This window comes from Schistocerca cancellata, chromosome 9 (genome assembly GCF_023864275.1).
Source record: "Schistocerca cancellata isolate TAMUIC-IGC-003103 chromosome 9, iqSchCanc2.1, whole genome shotgun sequence".
Lineage (NCBI taxonomy): Eukaryota > Metazoa > Arthropoda > Insecta > Orthoptera > Acrididae > Schistocerca > Schistocerca cancellata.
This window is the reverse complement of record NC_064634.1, coordinates 14780053-14801534: the sequence shown is the minus strand read 5'-3', so window position 1 is coordinate 14801534 and position 21482 is coordinate 14780053. Positions and strand designations below refer to the sequence as shown.

Sequence of the window (21482 nt, the reverse complement as noted above, 5' to 3'; positions counted from 1 at the left end):
TTTATAACTTTTAGGTGTTTAATACTGAGCTTTCTAAGTACTGTACATATTTGAGTTATTTTCTAATATAAATGGTATCCACTTTGAACATATCCTAAGATTTTGGTGAAAAACACCAATTTTTAAAATTCAGTATTTTAGTCTTATATTATCGCACAAAAATGCACTGATTACCAATATAAACATCGGTTGGCAGAAATTTAAAATCTCTGAGGAAAGTGTGTTATCGACATACGACCAACCACTTTGCGAACCAGGGAACATCGAACTAGCAACCACTGCTTCCTTGCTGGAACATGATCGTGTCGTACAGGCGGCAGCCAAATAAACCAAAGACAAGTTTATCTCATAATCCTATTCACTTATATGACACCGTGACAACAGCGTGCGTTTACAGTACGTGGCTCCTCATTGGTGACTGCGGAAGAAACGAGCTACAAGGAGTGGGAGAATTTACGTTGCCTTCTCATCCGCCGCTTTGACTTAAAGGGAACGTCACGTCACGAAACGACAACATCCCCTTTTAACAGCGACTGGTTCACACGTGAAGTCGACACTACAGTACTGAATTTTGGTTTAGAAGATATGAAGGACCGTCCCTCTCACGAATGTCAGGATTTCATCGAAGCACGCTTAAACTAGAGGTGTTGGTCGTTTGATATAACAGCATCCAAATCAAAATTCATAATGGATGGCGATGATTGAACTCATACGGTATATCTTATACATTAGACAGAAAAAATAGGAAGAGTGTCGTCCAAGCATTGAGACAACAATTACTTGCTTCAGAAAACATGAAGCAAAAACATTTTGTTCAAGGCGCTATATACTACCCTTCAGGTCATCCTTTGCGTTCTCTCTCTAATTGTGAAATAATGCAAAACAGACTCGCAGAGAAGCCTTGACGTGACCCGATGCTGAAGTTCCGTACCACTCATTTCCTTCCTAGGTTGTTGCGAATGCTGTGCGGGATGTTTTGATGCGACGTGACTAGACACCGGGTGTAAGTCGACCTTCCGTGGAACGTCCCCCTGGCATTACATTTGCTAACCTCCGACTAGCGGCACGCAACAGCAGTACGTCCACTTGAGCCCCACGCTGTGCAAGTCTGTGGTGGTGGTGGTGGTGGTGGTGGTGGTGGAGGAGGCGGCTGCGCGCTTTCCAGACGGGTCGCGCTGCCAGCAGGAGCCGCGCTGGGCAGCGCCTCAGTGGCTCTCCGGCAGCGGCAGCGGGCGTCTCTGCACCAGGACGGGTCGGCTGCGTCGGTCGGCGTTATGACAGGTGGGTCCACCTCGCGTGCGGTGGTTGCGAAATCAAGGCAGCGTGTGGAGAAGCGAAAGGCAAGGGCTGGATATGCCAAGTGTGGTGGTACGACTGTAATTCGAAATGAATTTTTGGTTTCTTTGTAACTGTTACCTGAGTGTGTCGAAGCACGACAGAAACACAGCCCTCTGATATTATTGATATCGGAAATTATCGATACGGTGGTATTTTTGCTCATTTCAGAGAAGGCTGCGGAGTTCCACCTGTCATGAACTTGACTACACCTCTAAGGTCAGTGACTGTCGTCACTGCAGTATTATAGTGTGAACTACTACCATATAGCGCGTTCCAGTGCTTGAGAAAGGTCACCAGCCAAGCGTTAGACATATGAGACCACGGTGTTCACTGGATGCGATAGCTATCACCTATAATTGTACCTTTCACCGGTGCACCTATTACATAAAATTCTGTTGAGAGTATAATACTTTAGCTTCCAACTAGGAGATACGGTAGTATAGGCCTATCTGTATTGCCAGTCGCGTACATAAAGTAGATGCGCCAGTAATTCAAATTTTTCTAACGAATTATTTTGACAATATAGTTCGTTAGTCCCTTATTTTGCCGCTTTTCTCGTTCCACATAGGTCTGCACCGTGTCTGAAAGTGGACTTGCCCGTTCGGAGGGCAGACAGCAGAAACAGTTCGTGCCTGCCTCGAATCGCTCTCAAATCTTCCTACTTTCTCTAGTTTTCTGCTGTGCTAAATCACCAGAAAATGAGTTCTAACATTTTATATAGTCTGAAACTAACGCTTGACATCTTACTACAGGACCTCAGTGACATCAACTAAGACACGAAAATATTTTGAGGAACAAAATTGTCTAAATCATTAAGATAATTTTTCTGTCACGCTTCTTATTACAAGTTATCAAGAGCATACATATCACATTACTGAAGACCCTTGTATAAACGACTTCCTATGGAACTTGTACAATTTCTTTGAACTCACTTTGTTGTGCGTGCGGGAAAGAATTTAATTGCAAAAGAAACTACATTCCGCCCAAAAACAGATCACGAAGGCCCAATGTTACCGACCGGCCGCCGTGTCATCCACTCAGCCCACTGGACGCGGACTGGACAGGGATGTGGTCAGGACACCGCTCTCCCGGCCGTATGTCAGCTTACGAGCCCCCAGCCGCTCCTTCTGACTCAACTAGCTCCTCAGTTCGCCTCACAAGGGCTGAGTGCACCCCGCTTACGAACGACGCTCGGCAGACCTGACGGTCACCCAGCCAAGTGCTAGCCCAGCCCGACAGCGCTTAACTTCGGTGATCTGACGGAACTGGTGTTACCACTACGCGATTTTGTATATATCTAGTCATTAAAATTACTGGCTGAAGCAAAACATTTACTGCTATACCAATCAAAAATTTTTTCCTCAAAAACTGCCGCTAGCTAGTCAAAATTTACGCCATTGATGACGTACACCGACTCTCTAACAAACACCAGAGTAATCGGCAGTTCCGTACACCGCTCACGAACAGTCATGGAGAAAGAAATATTCTTTCAGTATACACCAACTTTTCCGTACTTACGTAAAACGTTACCCACAATAAAATAAATGCAGTCAACTTTTGAAACTCCAGTAGACTCTCCTTGCACCTTTTACATCATCCGTTTAATCCGAAACGCTTTCTGCATTTACTCAAGGAGAGGATTCCAGCAAATTGCTGCCGACCTGCTAATTGCGCCTCCTTCGCGAGAAGCGGCGACAGAGCCGAAGCACTCGTGATGACTCGCCCGGTGGACGGGCGGCGGAGCAGAATTCCAGCGCGGCGCGGCGCTGCGTTCGCAAAACGCACGACGCTCCGGCCGGCCTTCCTACGCGCTCGCCTTACGCCAAGACTTTCTCCCTCGAGGAGGCGTGCCCGCCGCCGTCGTTCGCCGGCGCTGCGCAGAAGAGGAAAGTGTGCGGGCTGGCGGCGAAGTACAGCCGGCGACGCACGGTTCGCCACGGCTGTTCTTCACCCGACCGAGTGGGCACTACTCAGAGCCACAGTGAAGCTCCGGCGTCGTTAATTCCTAGCGGCATTACGAAGTTCTTACTTCCTGTCTTATACAATGTACGACTTACAACAGTAGTAACGGACATGTGAATGAACTAGCCCCCCTACTTTGACTCGATACAAGCGTTAACACTATCCGCTATACGGAAATGTCTGCGTTTCACGGTACGAATCGCCAGTCACGAGGGTGTCAAGCACAGTGGCTTCAAAAGAAAAGCGAACAATATTACAGCAATACGACATTGCAGTGGCTGTGTACTTCAGATTACGGTTCAAAGTACCTTTGATTTGCTAAGACGTAGGCGGCCGTCATCAAATCTCCCTCTAACTCAGGTATAGTTTACCGACGCCCGAAGTTACGTGGTTTTTACTAGTTATTCCCTTAGAAATCAGTATGCCTGAAAATTAATTTTACGTTGCGAATACGTTTAATCGTTAATCGGTGGGGCATGGATGTGTGTGATGTCCTTACGTTAGTTAGGTTTAAGTAGTTCTAAGTTCTAGGGGACTGATGACCTCAGAAGTTAAGTCCCATAGTGCTCAGAGCCAGTTCAACCAGTTAATCGGTGATTTACGAGTTACAAGATTTATACGCTAATGCAGTCATCTGCAACCTTCAGTTCCATAAATCCAAGTGCAAATATATTTGGTAGTGAATGCCTCTCCTCATTTGTTCAGTTCTGCTGTGACGGTTTACTACCCGAGGTAGTCAAGTGCCTATAGCTTTATACAGCTTTCTAGTCATTTTCTAGAAACGGTTTTCCTTTCTTTTCAAACAGACCATCTCATCACTGCTCTCTGAGAAACAGAAAACGGTTATGACAGTATTTGTGTGACCAGATGTTGGACAGACAATAAAAGATGTGGCTTTTCAATAAATTCCTTCAGTCAGAAATTCCATTCTGCTACTCGTTCCTCATCGCTCTTTCGTAGTTCACACCTTGGAACAAAGTATTCCCCGTAGAAACTTTAGCGATAGTTATCTGACATACTGTAATGCTGAGCAAAACTTAAGGATGAAACTGATTTTCGCAATATGTGTCACTGCCAAGCAACGTACTTCGATTAAACTTTAAGCATACATAGAAAGAACTGATACGGTAGGGAACAGAAGGTAACTGGGAGAAATATGCAATGAGACCCACAGAAACGACACTTTTATTCGAAGACAATAATTACACTGAAGTCATCGCAATGTATGATGGACACCCAGACATTACAAAAGGCCATATATGTTTGTTAATAGGGTGTGGGGTCACCATGGACGGCAATGCATGCTCTTCAACGTGCTCACAAGCTGGTCATAAAGTCGATAAGTTGTTGGGGTACAGCGTTCGATTCCTCCACCAGCGTGGTTGACAACTTTTGGATAGTGGTCGGTGCATATGGACGTATTGCAATACGGCTAAACGTCGCATCCCGTACGTGCTCGATGGGATTTAAGTCGGTGTAATGGGCAGCCAAGTCCATTCACCGAATATCCTCTCGTTGCAAGAGCTCTTCCATCTGTGCACTTAGATTCGGTCGCACATTCTCATCCATAAAAATTGAGTCAGGGCCGAACGCACCCCTAACAAAACGGACATGGGAAAGGAGAATACTGTCACAATGAAGTCGATCAGTGAATGTACCGTGTCTGAGGATTTAGTGGTCAGTACGCTCATTCCTCACCACGTAAGACCTGGACCACCAAAACTGTGATATTCAACAGTGCTCGACTTACCCTCATACGGTAGATGGGAACACGTGAAGTACCCAAGAACGCTGTCGAGCATCATCATTTTGGTGCTCCGAGAGTCAAAGTGTGCGAAGACATGATGGTGCATGCGCGTCCTGACCTCCAGAACACGGAACACTCACCCGTCAGCGAAACTGTGACACTGTACTCATTCCCTACGTGCGTCTTTTCCGGGGTGCGTTCGACCTCGACTGTATTTCTATGGATGACGAACACGCGACCGCATGTAACAATGTAAATGGAGGCCCTCTTGGAACGAAAAGACAATCCGCTAATGGACTGCCCTGACCTTTACCACCGAGCAGGTGTGGGATGGGATGGGATGGGGAGAAGTTCTGCAGCTCGTTCAGATGCACTGATGACCATCCAGTAGAAGTCAACGGCGCTGGTGAAAGAACGGAAAGCCGTGCCACAGGAAGATCTATCGACCAGCAAGAGCGCACGCTGGAGAGCCTACTTTGCCGTCCGTGGTGGTCACACACCCCGGTAACAACCACGTCCCGTCTTTTGTAATGTCCAGTGGACCTTCACAAACCGCGGTGACAGTCTAGCTACTGCCTTTGAATCAAAGCACCGTTTGTGTTCGTCTTTCAGTTACCTTCCGTACTGTCCTGTTGCAGTTCTTTCTATGTACGATGCAAGCTTGATCGAATTACACAACTTGACAGTGATATTATGCGAAAGCTATTTCGTTCTCAAGCACCTTTCCATCGATCGCAATTATTTACGATTATTCACAACTGCGATAGACTGTTTCGCGCAAAGCAACAAGCGAACTTCATGACGTGTCGCGGCACAATCTAATAGCAACAAAACAGCTACACCGAGTAATGGCATTTATATGATGCATTCGGATTAAATGAACAGCTTGTTGTTCATTTATACCCGTCAAAATAGCGTCGGTTTCCCTACTATTGCAAGTTTTTGATCTCTGTCAAAATTCAACATCAACACCATGACTTTTTCAAACGGCTTGCTATTGAACTCTACAGCTACTCCGGCGCTAGGCTTGTAATGAATGGAAGAAGTCCTGCGTCCACATAACAACAAACTGCAGAGTAATGTTTTCTATCTCTGAATAAATATAGAGTGATCTTGGCTGTACTGTCTGCGCTGAATACAAGCTTATTTTTACCTTTTCCGTCTTCCACTTTCTATATTAGTAAATAAAATTTCAATGGACTGGCAGTAACAGCCAATCAGTTGCAAAATACAAGTTCATTAAACCTTGACCCGGTTTCGACAGTTTTAAAACTGCCCTCTCCAGAAGGTATTGTATGTAGCATCACATATTATCAGTGCTCAATGTGGGAGTCGGTGATTCTGTGTAGTACGTGTGCGTGTCATGCACTTACCACTTATGTCCTTAGGTTAGTTAGGTTTAAGTAGTTCTAAGTTCTAGGGGACTGATGACCATAGATCTTAAGTCCCATAGTGCTCAGAGCCATTTGAACCATTATGAACAAATTTGTGTATATATGTGACATTTAAATATAAAACCTGACATCGGCCATACAGAGCGTAAGAACGCCACGTACAGAGCTAGTGACTGTTCATGTAATATTACGAAAGTATCAGAATAGTCCTCGTACGAAGCGAAAGTCTGCTTCCTATATTGCAACTACTGTTCAATGAAAGCCAATAGTCTGTCAATAGCTCCTAGTTGTAATATGATTTTTGTACCCATGAAAATAGATCTCGTCATTCAAAAGCATTCTTCTGATAGAGTCTTTACGTTTCACGTATTTCAGAATATGACTGCTGATGTGATTGATGAGTACTTTGGGTGAACTTTTATGAACTACTTTCATGTTCTGAGCTGTTATGATAGACGATGGCGTTTATTTAAATCAGTAGGAAAATCTTTATCCACTAGCTTGGAATGTCAAGTCCCGGCAGTTTCTAACATCAAGTAGGCGCGAGATTTTCCCAAGGTCTCTGCACCTGCACTACGCAGTAGGATCTCCGGTCACGCAAAGAGAGACGGTGAGTCACGGCACGACGCTAGCACTTGGTGTGACAAAGCGAGTGTCACACAGTAATTTCTTGTGGAGCAAGGAGAAGAATCCTTTTCGTTTCGCAGAAAATCGTTGAATAATTAACAGACTTCTAAACACATTACTCAGTAAGAGGTAATTGTCATTCGTCCTCAAGCTTCACTAAGTAAACTAGTTTATTATCCACAGAGTGACTGCGCTGTAAAACATTTTGGAGTTATTTGAACGACGTTAAATTTCGCCGCGCGGGGTAGCCGTGCGGTCTGGGCCGCCTTGACACGGTTCACGCGGCTCCCCACGTCGGAGGTTCGAGTCCTCCCTTGGGCATGGGTGTGTGTTGTCCTTAGTGTAAGTCAGTTTACGTTAGATTAAGTAGTGTGTAAGCCTAGAGACCGATGACCTCAGCAGTTTGGTCCAAAAAAAAAAAACATAGTGCATTTTGGTACAGATTCTTCATAAACGTCCGCAGCTCGTGGTCGTGCGGTAGCATTCTCGCTTCCCGCGCCCGGGTTCCCGGGTTCGATTCCCGGCGGTGTCAAGGATTTTCTCTGCCTCGTGATGACTGGGTGTTGTGTGATGTCCTTAGGTTAGTTAGGTTTAAGTAGTTCTGAGTTCTAGGGGACTGATGACCATTGATGTTAAGTGCCATAGTGCTCAGAGCCATTTGAACCATTTTTTTCTTCATAAACGGCCACCTCTGTGTTATTTTTTTTTCCCTCCCAGGGCAACGGATTACGCTATACGTGTAATAAGATACGAGTTTTACCCCACAACTATAATTGCAAGTAGTTGTGCTCATGCAGTGCTTAGGTAAGTCAGCCAAAAGCGACATTTTCGCCGAAATAGTGATTCTTTGGAAATGAGTATCGATGGAGGAGGCGAAAATATAAGGTTGGTGCATAAGTTCGTAGCGTTTTTGTTTTACTTGTTTTTATTGAGGTTGCTGTGGGTTTATTTACCGATTGCCATTTCTTATTTGTAACTCATTGTTTCTATTTGAGTTTACATATTGTCATTTTGTCATTCAGAGATAGCGATTGGAGCTGTGCCAAGTGGAAAATCGGAACATTTCCGACATTTTTTTCTTTTTGAGTGCAATACAGGGGTGACAGCAAATGAGGCAGCCAGAAACATTTGTGTCATGCTTAGGGTAAAAATGAAATGATCGTATGGCATTTACTGGCCGGGATATCACCTTAGGGGTTCGGCAGCCGTGCTGGAAGTTGACGCCGTATTTTAGTTGATGTGACTTCGGCGACTTGCGTGTCAATGATTATGGACACACAACATCCAGTCCGCTGCCGGGAATCGAACCCGGAGCACCTTGCGTGGTAGGCGATAACGCTACCGCTGCGGTACGGAGGCGGACATGTATAGGGTAATGCTTTTGCACAGAGCATGGCAAGAAAATGGTTTTCTCGTTTTACGGAAGATAGTTTAGACATCAGTGACCCTCCATGTTCAGAAAGACCTTCGGGGTTTGATGAAGATCACTTAAACGCATTAATCCACAAGGATCCACGTCACTGTACTCGAAAACCGGCAAATGTGATGAAATGTTACTATCCCTCCATCGTGCGACATTTGCGTGGAATGAGGAAGGTTCAAAAATCGGGTGTATGTGTACCACATGCTCCAAGCCAAAATCACAAAAATCATCGGGTGGCCATAAGTGGATTCGTACTTGCTCAGCATCAGTTGACTCGTGAACAACGTCGACCATTTCTATTTTGTATCGTCACTGGTGACGAGAAATGACCACGCTAACACAAGGAATGGATGAGTACAAACAAAGCAGGAACTCCCCGTAAAAGATCTGAGCGCAACCAATAAAAGATAAAGATATGCAAAACGCTTCCCCGAGATATAACCATCACTGCTGAAATTTATCGACAACAACTACAACGTCTTGCAGACGTAATCCAAGAATAACGACCAGGAAGACTGTGCGAAGTGAGGCAACTCCGCGGTAATGCCAAAACGCATTCTGCTAGACTGGAAAAAAAAAGCACTAACAGGAGTTGCGTTGGGAAGTCATTCTGCACCTATCTTATTCACTTGATCTTGCGCTCTTAGATTTTCACCTTTCCCGCTGTCCATCGAACTCTCTCTTCCCGGATGGAAATGCGCTCCGAACACTGCTCGACGAGTTATTCGCTTCAAAACCACCTGATCTCCATAGTCGCGGAGTCGGAAAGTTACCACAGCATTGGCAGACATGCAAATAGTGAAGGAGAATATATTATTGATGCCTAAAGTCTCTGTTATGTGCATCTGTTGTGTTTATTAAAACATAAAAAAACGCTACGAACTTATGGCGCAACCCAATAAGTCACAAATGAAGCAAGACGTGACGAACACAATGAAAAAATAAATTAAAGCTGTCTGTCTTTCTTTCTCTTTCTGTCTCTCTACACTGTATCTATAACAATTACAGTTTTCTTGTTTACATTCGACCACCCCACGTTACACTCCCGGATGAAGCTCCTCTCGCCCTAGTGCCAGGTTCTGAGAAGCTCTCTACCATTACCTCGCCCTGCCACATCCCGGCTTCCCTTCGTGCAGTCCTGCTGCAGAGCGCACAGTGGTGGGGTGGGACCTGCTGCGGCCAGAGACGCTCGCTGGCGCCCTTGACCGCCGTGCGCCGCCCGTTACGGCGGCCAGCGGAGCAGGGATCCCCGCCGACACTATGTCATGGCCGCGCCGCCCAGCTCAGACGCAGCCTGCCACAGTTTGTACGTTCGTGCCTCAACTCCCGGCGTTACATTCACTGCTCCACAGGCACGAGGTAACTGTAGCTCACAGCACGTTCACGAGTCCAGGACGTTTCTTGTATTTGATAAACCTTTCAAGAGATCGAAAAAAAAGGTGCATGACAGTACGTAAGATGGGCAGTATCTTTCTATGAGCTTAACACTCCTTCGCTCTTGCAGAAGAAGGAAGAGACCACCATACTGTTGCTTTCTCTGCCACCTTCACCAATTTTGCAGCCTTCCCAATTTGTTCCAGTTCCCAAAAATCGATATAAATAAAAATCTCGGACTCTCGAAAGTCCGAAAGTTCTTCATGGTTTGCTTTGAAATTTTGACACAACTTTGCATTCGAATATTTAAGAGTTTTTTTTTTATACTGGAACACTATCTGTTAAACCTGTGCTATGTAAGCAGTAGAAGGGGAAAAGGTTTCAAAATGTAAGTGCTGGTTTGTTCAAAATCGTTTATCTGTGAAAGTGCTTGACCGGTTGCTTTGAAAATTTGACAACGTTGAATTCTAATACGGGCGTGTTTTTACGTGCCCAATTCTTTAACATATGTGTATTTTAATACATGTATGAAATATATGTAATACATAAAGGGAAAATATTGTTTCCAAGAATCTCAAAATGTACCTTTCCGATTGACTGCATATTTTTACATGTTAATATAACAAACGTTTGGACTAATATAGTCAATATACTTTTTAATACATACACATAATTGTTAGCGAATAACAAAGTTGTACTTGTGGTTTATTGGTTCATGATTAGAATACTACTACAGAATCTGAATATGCAATAACAATAAACAAAGCGCAAGGTCAGGGAAAGGGGAAAAGAGGAAATGGACAGAGGAGTGGGAGGAAATGGACATAGAAAACGGGAAGGAGGAAGTAGACAGACAGAGAGGGCAGCAGGAGATCGATGGTGAGGGAGGGGAAGTGAAGGAGGACAGAGAGAGGGAGGAGGTGATAGGCAAAGAAAGGAGGAGGGGAGACATACAGAGACCAAGGAGAGAAGGAGATTAGGACGTATATCCAAGTCCCATACATATTAGAAATGTGTGCTTTCTCTTTTCTTTCTTTGTTTCTTTCTTTCTTTATTTCCCATTTAAGCAGATTGAGCCACAGCGGAATGTGCCCGCGTGCGGCTCACTCTCCTCTTTACTCTAGAGCTAAGACACTAGTACGGACACAACATTCCCACGTACCTGATGTGTTCTCATTCGTGCTTCCAATAACTGAAACCTACGGTGTCAAACACCTTTACCTCGGTCTTCAAGTGCATGCATCTCCGTTGGAACGCATTTCCGGCCATACGTCCACACGGCCTTTCTTGCGCCCTGTCCTATCAGGGGCCGTCTCCTGCAGTTTTTTCCCACTCAGCAAACCCGGGCTGTGTACGTGAGCTTGGACGGCCGCGCCTCGCTGCTCAGGGACGGGTTTGTCGGACGCCTGTGGCGGCGGCGCGACCGCATCGGAGCACTTTCTCCGCTGACCCTCGCGAGAAAGCCGCGTGCGATATTCACCGACCCCCACCACTCACGCGTCCCAGGCATCTTGCCTCGCCACTTGCCCGCGGAACCAGAGCGCCACTTTCACGACCACACGACCACCTGACCACTGCTCGACCGTGGTGCCTCCACTTGCTGGCAGCGAAGTCGCCGATCACGCCGTGCCTTTAACCTGTTTCTTTCGTTGTAGACTTAATTTCAGTCGCTCGTAGTAAGACGTAAGGACTCTTTTTTTTTTTTTTTTTTTTTTTTTTTTTTTGGAAGAATTTACTCGATGCACGGCTCGGCAGTTAAGTCGTCCTCCACAAAGCACGCCTTAGCATTCAGCCATCCTCACACGAAACACTGCCTCGAAAGCGTAAGTGGTTTCCAGTGCCACTAGTAAATATTCGTAAGCTGCTTCTACACGGTAGCCAACTGAATTAATTACACTAGCACAAAACCTACGAAGATTAATTGAGTGAAAATGTCATGATCAACGAAAAGCAGTATCTGGTTAACAAGACAGTAAGACTCGAACCTGGATCTCTAACTTTTTGCCAGAACTCGCCTTAATCGTTAGGCTACCTGAGCACCCTCTGGGGACTCTGAATGTCGCTAATGGTTCCTCCCCTTGTTTCCGAACAAACATACATGCCTCGCCATTCCATTTTGGAATTTTATGGTAAGGTCCTATGGGACCAAACTGCTGAGGTCACTGGTCCCTAGGCTTTCTCACTACCTAAATTAACTTAAACTAACTTACGCTAAGGACAACACACACATACATGCTCGAGGGAGGACTCGAACCTCCGACGGGGAGCGCCGCGCGAACCGTGGCAAGGCGCTTCAGACCCGCGGGTACACCGCGCAGAGGTCTATCAGAGGAACGCACATAAAGCAGGATCGTGGGTCACATTCTCAAGGGATTCATTGCAATTGATTGAAATCACTAAAATGAAGTGTATGCAGTCAGTAGAAACTAAATTAGTGTCGTCTGTCGACATCGAATTAACAAGAATACATAAGCGACAAAGAAAGTTATTTCGTGTTTTTATAGAATGGGTAAGGGGGACTGCTTGCGAAAAGCAAGATACCTGCATTCGAGTCTTGGCTTTTTACAAATTTTCGTTAGTCGCCACGTATTTATCACATCGGTGTTGCTCCTGGAAAATAATTCACATGTAGCAGGTCCACTAGCGTTACTTACTACTGACGAGGGAGCGGGCGCTTACGACCGCAGCTGTTTTGCGACCCAAAGCGACAGCCAACAAACTGACGATGGGAAGGAGATGGTGGAGAACGCTTCAGGGCAATTTATCATGCCGAAGGGAGAGCTGCGAAGAAAAAAGAAATACGAGACAAAATTTTGAACATTTGTGACAACCTAAAAGTATGTGTCCGGCCTAGAATTGATCACGGATCTGTTTTTGTTCGAGACCAATAGACTAGCAACCATAAACGCTATTCATACACATCTCATTAAAAACCTCTGTGTTTATCACATGTTTTACTAAATATCTTCCAAGTACAAGTTAAGCAACGTGTAACACCCGTTTATATAATCAATGGAGATGATTCAGCCACTCGTTTTGCAACATACATGAAGAAGATTATATTTGTAAGCATACTTACTGAGTTACTGGGCACACACTCTGAGAAGACCTTCACTGACGTGGGTGACGGGATTATCAGAATTGACTGAAATCTGTTAATCTCCATTGTTTACTAATCGCTGACAACATCAACTACCAGGAGAAGCACTCTTTCTTTATTGTGTCTAAAATCTCAATTCATTGCGAAGACTCACTAACTCTATTTACGCACAAAGTCTACGCTTTCGTAGTCTCTGACACAACTTGGCACTGTGTTGCCTGCTGACTGAAGTTGGCAGCTACCAGAGAGACGTCAGCACTGACCGACGCCGTGCCGCTTCCTGCCCGCCGCGAATTCGTGTTTCGTGCCTCAACCACTGCGCTCCGTAACTGAAAAAGAATTTCCCGGCAAATCCGCAGATGATCTGGAACCGTGACGTGGGGATTGTTGGCACCGTAAGTGTGAGCGAGCGTTCCATCGCTGCCAGTCGCCTCTAGGACAGCCGCCAAGAAAGAGAGCGAATGACGTCACCGCGTTTCTTCGTCGCACACTGTACGCATGGCGACTATTTCATGCTCCATTACAAAAGCACCATTTATTTTACCATGAATTTAGCCTCCCCGATTAAAAATTTCGATTCCAGCGTCCTTCTCTAACACTAGAAATGAAACATGCGACTTGTCGTTAAAGCCAGTGTACGGAACTGTTAGAAAATATGTTGAACATATCTTACAATAAATTTATTTGCCGATTTAGGTCTTCGCACAATTATGTAACGAGTATAATTTTTACTAATTTTAGTTCTTTGGCAATCAGCCATTCTTTGTGATTTACTGTGAGTCGGTTTCGTACATTTATTTTCAATTATTGTACTCTATCAGATATGTTTTTACCTGATAAACAGGTAGCGTTTAAATGGTCAACGCTTCGTTTACTTATTAACGAGTATCTACCAGGCTGTTTAACGATGGTAAACAAAAACGCCTTAAGTCAAATTTTCATTCTCAAACTGTCGTCCCGAACGACGGTATTAGTTTTACTATTCTCTTTGTAGAATGAGTACCATTACAGTCCAGGCAATGCCTATGACGTCTACTCGCCGACCACAAGTTTCTTATGACAGTTCAGTATGCTAGGAACAGTGAAGTTACCTGCTCAAATAGTTATATACTTTCAGGAATGTCTTCCATACTGCCGTTTGTCTACGTGAACTGTTTCAGAATAGAGGTGAAGTCGAGACTCGGCATTCTGTTATGTATTTTGCGAATCTAAAACGTAATTCGACGGCTTCTCAACTGACCACACTACGTTCTGAAAGCTCATTCAGATTGTGTCGTTTGTCTCTCACACTGTTACGTCCCTGAAAGACTAATTCTCACCACCGTATTATGGGATTTCTAGTGAACTTTTATCATACGGGAGAGCGAATAATCACGGCATTGTCTTCGATACGGTGTCTTAAACAGAGAGCAGGGATCCAAATTTTAAGAGTGAGAACATCTTTATTATAAATATAATTTTTGCTTCCATAGTTTATGTTTACTTAATGAGTGATAGCCGAATCCCTGAAGTGATAGCCGAATCACTCATTAAATCCTCTCACGCCTTCCTATCCAGTTTTCAGCTGTTAATGTTAATAAAAAAGACTAAATAGGAAGGTATTAAAAAACAGACGTGTTTGTAAATATCTCAGATACTTCTTGCCTAAGTCCGCCTCGGTAACGGCACGGTGAGCGCAGCGTATTTCCAACCGATGGGGCACGGGTTCGATTCCTGGCTGGGACGGAGATTTTCTCCGCTCAGTTATTGGATGCTGTGTATCCACAACTTCGTATCGTCATAATCGACATTTTAACATTGAGACGGCTGTATAGGCAAGCCCCGAAAGTAAGTAAATTAATTAACAATAATACTTCTTGTCCACTGGCTCATTTCCTTCTTCTGCTGCAAACTAACTCGCTTCTAAATTGCCATTAATCATTACGTCACATCCAGAATGCCGAGAAGCAGCGATTTATACACAGTCCGCATGCACCGCTTCTTGCCTCAGATTTGGTGGTAAAATGGCCCAACGGGCAGCCCATCAAAACCTGAACACAGCTCAAGCATCAAAACAGGAGAAAGGTGTACTTAACTGTGAAAAAAAGAAGCAAAACAGAAACCCCACGCCCCTCCCACCTAGTGTGACCTACGCGCGGTCCCCATCCATGTCCTCCATGCTCGCTAATTTTAGATTCCCGGTGGAGGTCGGACGTCGCTGTGCGTCCGCACTGAAGGCTGTAGATTAATTTCCCGCCGAGGCGAATCCACTGTATGAATACGTGGTGTCTGTTTTTTTCAGACATGTGCGAAAGAACAGACACCACACATTCATTAAATCCTATATTTTTGCCAATACACGATGGGTCATATTTTGCCCTCAAAAAATGTTTCAAATGGCTATGAGCACTATGGGACTCAACATCTGAGGTCATCAGTCCCCTAGAACTTAGAACTACTTAAACCTAACTAACCTAAGGACATCACACACATCCATGCCCGAGGCAGGATTCGAACCTGCGACCGTAGCAGTCACGCGGTTCAGGACTGCAGCGCCTAGAACCGCACGGCCACCGCGGCCGGCTCTCAAAAAGTGGTCATTTTACATAAAATTATGGTTGATAACTGCGAAGTGTCCTATGTTCTAAGAAGTCCAATGAGACTGCTGTTTACTTTCCTGGTATGTTACTACCCTTCTTTTTTCTCTCTTTTTATGAAAACCATCTGACGAAGACTTGCTAACACGTCGAAACCGACACTGATATCATCTTTGTGAGCGAGGGCGTGTACCCTACGACAAAACGTTGCCCTATGGCGCTTCCATCGACCTACGTATCACACGATTATGCGAGTGGAATGCGATTATGGTTCTCGTGTGACCATCCACATTCGGTTTACCCTTTTTTTACGGAGGGCAAATGGCGTGATGGTTCATCAAGACAAGGGCATGGCAGGATTCCTTCACCTGTCCGAGCTTATGCTCAGTCTCTAATGACGTCATTATGGTGATCACACAGGAATCCATTATACTACTCAGATATTGCGATCTATTTGGTACTTGGTTAGTTGGTTGAATTATTAAAGGGACCAGACTACTAGGTCATCAGTCCCTTTTTCTGCAGACTGGTCTACATGACTGTAGATCATACATAGCCTATTGCACAAAACACAGGGGAAGGAAACTCGAAGGTCTACCGGAGATCAAAGAAGGCGAGACAACGAATAAAAAGAGTGAAGGGAGGCAAAAGAAGAAGGGCAGGCAAGATGCACCAATCAGGGAGTAGCAACCAAAAGCTGAGTCCAATGAGGGGCATATATCCGCCAGCCCCCGCCACTTACTAGAGGTACCCCTCAGAAATTGCCTAGGAAAGACTAGCAACATGGACAGGGCAAGAGAGCCACAGAGAGACAGAAGACTAACAAGTCACACTAAGTGAGAAGGGGGAAGACTGTTAAAGTGTCAGGACTGGCGACGTAGGGAAAGCAGTGGGCATCTGTTGAGGTGAAGAAGACAAACACGTTGTAAGAGCATGGTTATTTAACGCAGTAAGAAAGAAAGGGAGGACTAGAGAAGCCGCCAAAACTGAATGGGCGACTGACCAAGAGAGCAGGAGAGGAGGGCGTCTGGTCGGGTCGGCAGCTGCCAGCGGAAGAGAGCGGACGGCGTGTCGGCCCCCGGCGGCTGGCCGCGGTCCCACCCCACGTGACCGCCTCCGACCCTCCCTACTGGACTGCCCAGTTGTAGACGCGCAGTTCGGTAGCGTTTCCTCGTCAGCAACACTCGAGTTCAGCTGCTGATGGTTCAACACGTGAGTTTCAAAGTGGTTCTGTCCGGTTTTGTGCAACGTGACTGACACGCTGCAAGTAGCCGCCAGGCAGAAGGCACTGACGAACATCAAGTGAAAAATAAAAACAAATTTTTATTCTATTACATCCATTCAGTAACGGCCCCCACTGTACAAGACTAAAAGACAATGTAGGGTGAGGACTGGGCTGGACTACAAAGCCCTGACAGCTGCAGCTGTTCTGGGGAGGCAACAGAGTGTTTTATCAATCCCTCAATGGGCCGATAAGGACAGGTGGCCCTCCCTTAAAGAGAGTGGTAAAAGCCCCATTCACGAAAAAAAACACAAGACTAAGTCAGCCGCTGAGGCACTGGCTCCTAACACCAGCGGAAACAAGTCAGGGAGATTAACAGTACGCCACAGGGTGGCCAGGTTGAGGCAGTTCAGCATAATGTGGCGCAACGTCAAACAGGAAGCACGACGACAGTGGGATGCGTCCTTGCAATGCAGCAGATGACCATCAGTCAACCAAGTACAACCAATGAGGAGCCAGCAAACAACAGTCGAGTCCTTGCAAGAGGCCTGCACGGAGGACCTCCACAGATTCGTGGTCTCCTTTACCACCCACATTACAGATTTCTAAAACTTGACAGCGTAGTACCAACTGGAGATCTGTTTCCGGAATCTCAAGAGTCGGTTTCCTGTTAGCCAATTTGGCCAGCGAGTTCATTCCCCAGTATAGCGACATGGCTTGGCGTCCAGATGCAGGTTACTGAGCATCCACATTGTTCAAGGGTATACAGGGAATCCTGGACAGCAATGACCAGGCGGTGGTGAGGACAACAGTGATCAAGACGTAAACTGCTCAAGGAGTCACTGTAGATGAGAAAGAACCCACCGGTGCAGGAACAGATATGCTCAAGAGCACAAGAAATGGTTGCCAACTCTGCAATGAAAACACAAGAGTCATCTGGCAAGGAGCACAGTTCAGTCTATCTTGTGTGTGTATACGTAAATCCCACAGGACCAGCAACCATCGAGCCATCAGTATAGATTAGGTCTGAACCTCATGATGCACCAAGGATGGAGAAAAACCGGTGGCAGAGGGCTTTGAGATGAGTCGAGTCTTTCAGACCATGTGAGAGGTCAAGACGAAGTTGTGGCCTAGGGATGCACCACAGTGATGAATGTGAGTGGACCCAGAGAAGGGGGAGGAAGATGTTACAACTGAAGTTCAGAGAGGATGGACCACATGCAGATTTCAACCATAATCCCTGATCTGGGCTGCTGTTACAGGAGATGGATTTCCATGTTTGGAAAGAGGAGATGATAGTTTGGATGCTTAGGTGAACTGCAAATGTGGGTAGTATAATTGACAAGCAGTTGTTGGTGTCTGATCCACAATCAAGGGACCCCAGCCTGCATGAGGAAGCTGTTCACAGGGCTAGTATGAAAGACTCCTGTTGGAAGTTGAACCCACAGTGGTGTATTGGATTGAGTATGTGCAATGCTCATAGTGATGCCGAACCATATTCCAGACTTCTGTAATCAAGATGGGATTGTATCACAGCTTTGAAGAGCTGCGGAAGGGTAGTGCATCTGGACCCCGGCTGGTGTTACTCAGGTGCGAAGTGTATTAAGGTGCAGCCAGCACTTTTGCTTGAGCTCGTGAAGATGGGGAATCCATGACAACTGAGACTCAAAGACCAGTCCTAAAAAGTGACAAGTCTTCACCACACTGAGTAGTTAATTGTCGATTTAAAGTTCTGGTTGTGGATGAACACAAGTCTTGGTGGCCAAAAACTAAAAGCCATGGATGAGGACCCATCCCTGCAACTTTTGTATGGCACCTTGCAGTGATAATTTAGCAACATCCACACTAGGTGAGCAGTAGTAGAGGTAAAAGTTCTCAGCACACAAGGAGGGTGATACACAGGACCCCACAACTGCTGCTAGATCATTGATGGCTACTAGAAAGAGAGCACTCAGTATTGAGCCCTGTGGGGCGCTGTTCTCTTGGATAGGGGTGGGAGTACTGTGGGAAGCACCAACTCGAACCTGGAAAGTACAGAGGATAAAAATTGGGAATGGACCCCATAGACCCCAACCGTATAAGGTAGCAAGGACGTGGTGTCGCCATATGGTGTCATAAGACTTGCATGTTGAAGAAGACAGCTGTCGTTATGTGGTGTCATAAGACTTTTACAGGTTGAAGAAGACAGCTATAAGATGTTGACATCAGGTAAAAGGATCGCAGACACCAGGTAAACCACATCATCAGTAGTGGTACAGCCTTAGTGAAAACCAGTCTGGAATGGAACCAGAAGACCCCAAGGCTCAAGGAGCCAAAGCAGCCACTGGCCCACCATGCATTGAAGCAAATTACAGACAACATTTGTGAGGTTCATTGGGCGATAAATATGCAATCTAGAGGGTGTTACCCGGTTTCAGTACTGGGACGATGATGCTTTCTCGCCAATGCAATGGGAAGTCCCACTCTAGCTGCTTTTAAAGAGGGCAAGGATATGACGCCGACAATCCATCGAAAGGTGCTTGATCATTTGGTTGTGGATGCTGTCCGGCCATGGGGCTGTATCAGGGCAGTGCACTAGGACACTTACTAATTCCCACTCACTGAATGGAACATTATGCAGCTACAGGAGGCTTGTAGTAAAAATTAATTGCTTTCACTCCACCCACTGCTTTAGGACATGAAAGGCACGTTGTTAATTTTCAGATGCTGAGGCTTCAGCATTATGCAGAGCAAATGGTGATGGCATCTTTGTCAGTGTAAATAGCCCCAGATATGCTGGCAGGAGTCTGGTATCCCTTGAGACATTTACTCTTTGCCAAAACCTGCAAAGGAGAGGTATATGGTCTGTTGGTTGAAACATATTGTTCCCAGCATTCTCACTTCCATTGTTTTATGAGGTGGCAGACCAGACACAAAGCCACTTAAAGGCAATAAGGCGCTCCATCGATGGGTGCCCTTTACGATGTTGAAGAGCCCACCTTCAATCTCTGGTGGCCTCTGTGATTTATGACGACCATCATGGTACTGTCTTCCATTGAAGTTGGTCCAAGGAAAAGGGGATCACTAAATCAGCTGCTGAAAGAATGGCTGTAGTTGTATTCTGGACTGCCTAATTGGTGTTTCCATGTGGTGGGGAGCGAAGGGCGACAGCAGAGGCAAAAATCAGAGGCATAATGGTGCTGAGGGAGGGACAGTAAGATCAGAAAGTGGTCACTACCACAGAGGTTATTGTGGACACTCCAGTGGATGGATGGGAGAAGACAAGGGTTGCAGATGGAAAGGTCAATGGCTGAGAAAGTTCTGTGTACCACACTGAAGTGTGTGGGGGCACCAGCATTCAAGAGACAAAAGTCAAGTTGTGCCTGTAAGTATCTGAGGTCCTTACCATGGCCAGTAATTGTGGTTCCATCCCACAAGGGTTATGGGCATTGAAATCACCCAAGATTAGGGAAGGTGGGCGAAGGTGATAAGTTCAGCAAACAATATGTTCTATGACACTTCCCCATCAGGAAGGAGGTAAACATTGTAGATGGCAATGTCTTTAAATGCCCTTACCCAAACAGCTACAGCCCGCAAAGGTATATTAAGAGGCAAACACTGCCAGACACCCTGTCAGAGGTACCATGATTCTTATATCACCAGTATCCACACAGGGCTGGGGTCCACATTGCTGGAAACCAAGTCTCGTGAAGGGCAATACAGAAGGCAGAAGAAGTGATTAATAGATGTCATAGCTCAGACAGGTGGTGGAATAAACCACTACAGTTACACTGGAGAATAATGTTGTCAATGTACTGTGAAGCCATGAAGGGACCAAGGAGACACCTTCTGCCACTGGTTGAGGGGTTATGGCCTAAATACACATAAGTTCTGGGTTCCATTGTGTGGTATGAACTGAGGCTTCAAGGGCCGCTGAAATCTTCATCTCGGTAACAGGAGTGGAACAGGCGCGATCTGGTGATGTGGGGCCACCAGAATGTCATTCTTCTTAAAGGGACGTTTTTTTCCTTTTCTCTTCTTTGAGGATTTCGATGATTGTGAGGGCTTCTCTAATTCAGTTTCAGGCAAAGATGATGATTGTGAAGCTCTGAAACCAGCAGCCTGTGACTCCTTCAGCCACTGGCTGGTGTCGATTTGTAGACTAATGGAAACCTCTGAAGGAAGTGTCCTCAGGGACCTCTTCCTGGCGAGAGGAGCCAGAGGGAGGTGATTTGTATCTGGCTTTGAGGTGGGGACCAATGTCCCTGGTAGGTAGGAAGCTGTCGACCCCAAATTAGGTGTGGTGGAAGCAGCAAGAAGGGAGCCCCCAACCATTAGGGGGTTGAACAGCCCTGAGGGCCCACTGTAGGAGGTGCAATGTGCAGGAGTACCGTCGCCAAAGGGGCCGACGTCGTCGTAGCTGTAGCATATGACACCATTTGACATGCTGGATGGAGCCACTTGTACTTCTTCTTGGCCTCTTCATAAGTCAATTTGTCGAAATTTTTGTGTTTTCTTCTCTCTGGAAAACAATGCAATCTGGTGAACAAGGAAAATGGCAATTCCACAGTTGACCCAGATGGGGGAGAAGGACACAAGGATCGTTTGTGTGCAGCGCTCAGCCAAATGCAGCACAAAGGCATGTGCCTGAATTTCAAACATTTGAAGCACCACATGGGGAAGAGGGGGGGATGGGGGAGAGAACATTCGGTTTCACATCACATCCATATACCATCACCC

At 45.8% G+C, this 21482-nt stretch overlaps 1 protein-coding gene across 1 annotated transcript in view; it reads left to right on the top strand.

Moving 5' to 3' along the window:
• The first annotated feature begins 296 nt into the window (after positions 1-296).
• The window catches only part of LOC126100703 (glucose dehydrogenase [FAD, quinone]-like), a 159176-nt gene continuing 137990 nt past the window's right edge, over positions 297-21482 (top strand). Inside the window, exons 1-4 of the mRNA XM_049911319.1 lie at positions 297-385; positions 1062-1197; positions 3028-3248; positions 9628-9797. Of these exons, the coding sequence (XP_049767276.1) occupies positions 297-385; positions 1062-1197; positions 3028-3248; positions 9628-9797 (616 nt within the window). The remainder of the gene's footprint in view (positions 386-1061; positions 1198-3027; positions 3249-9627; positions 9798-21482) is intronic.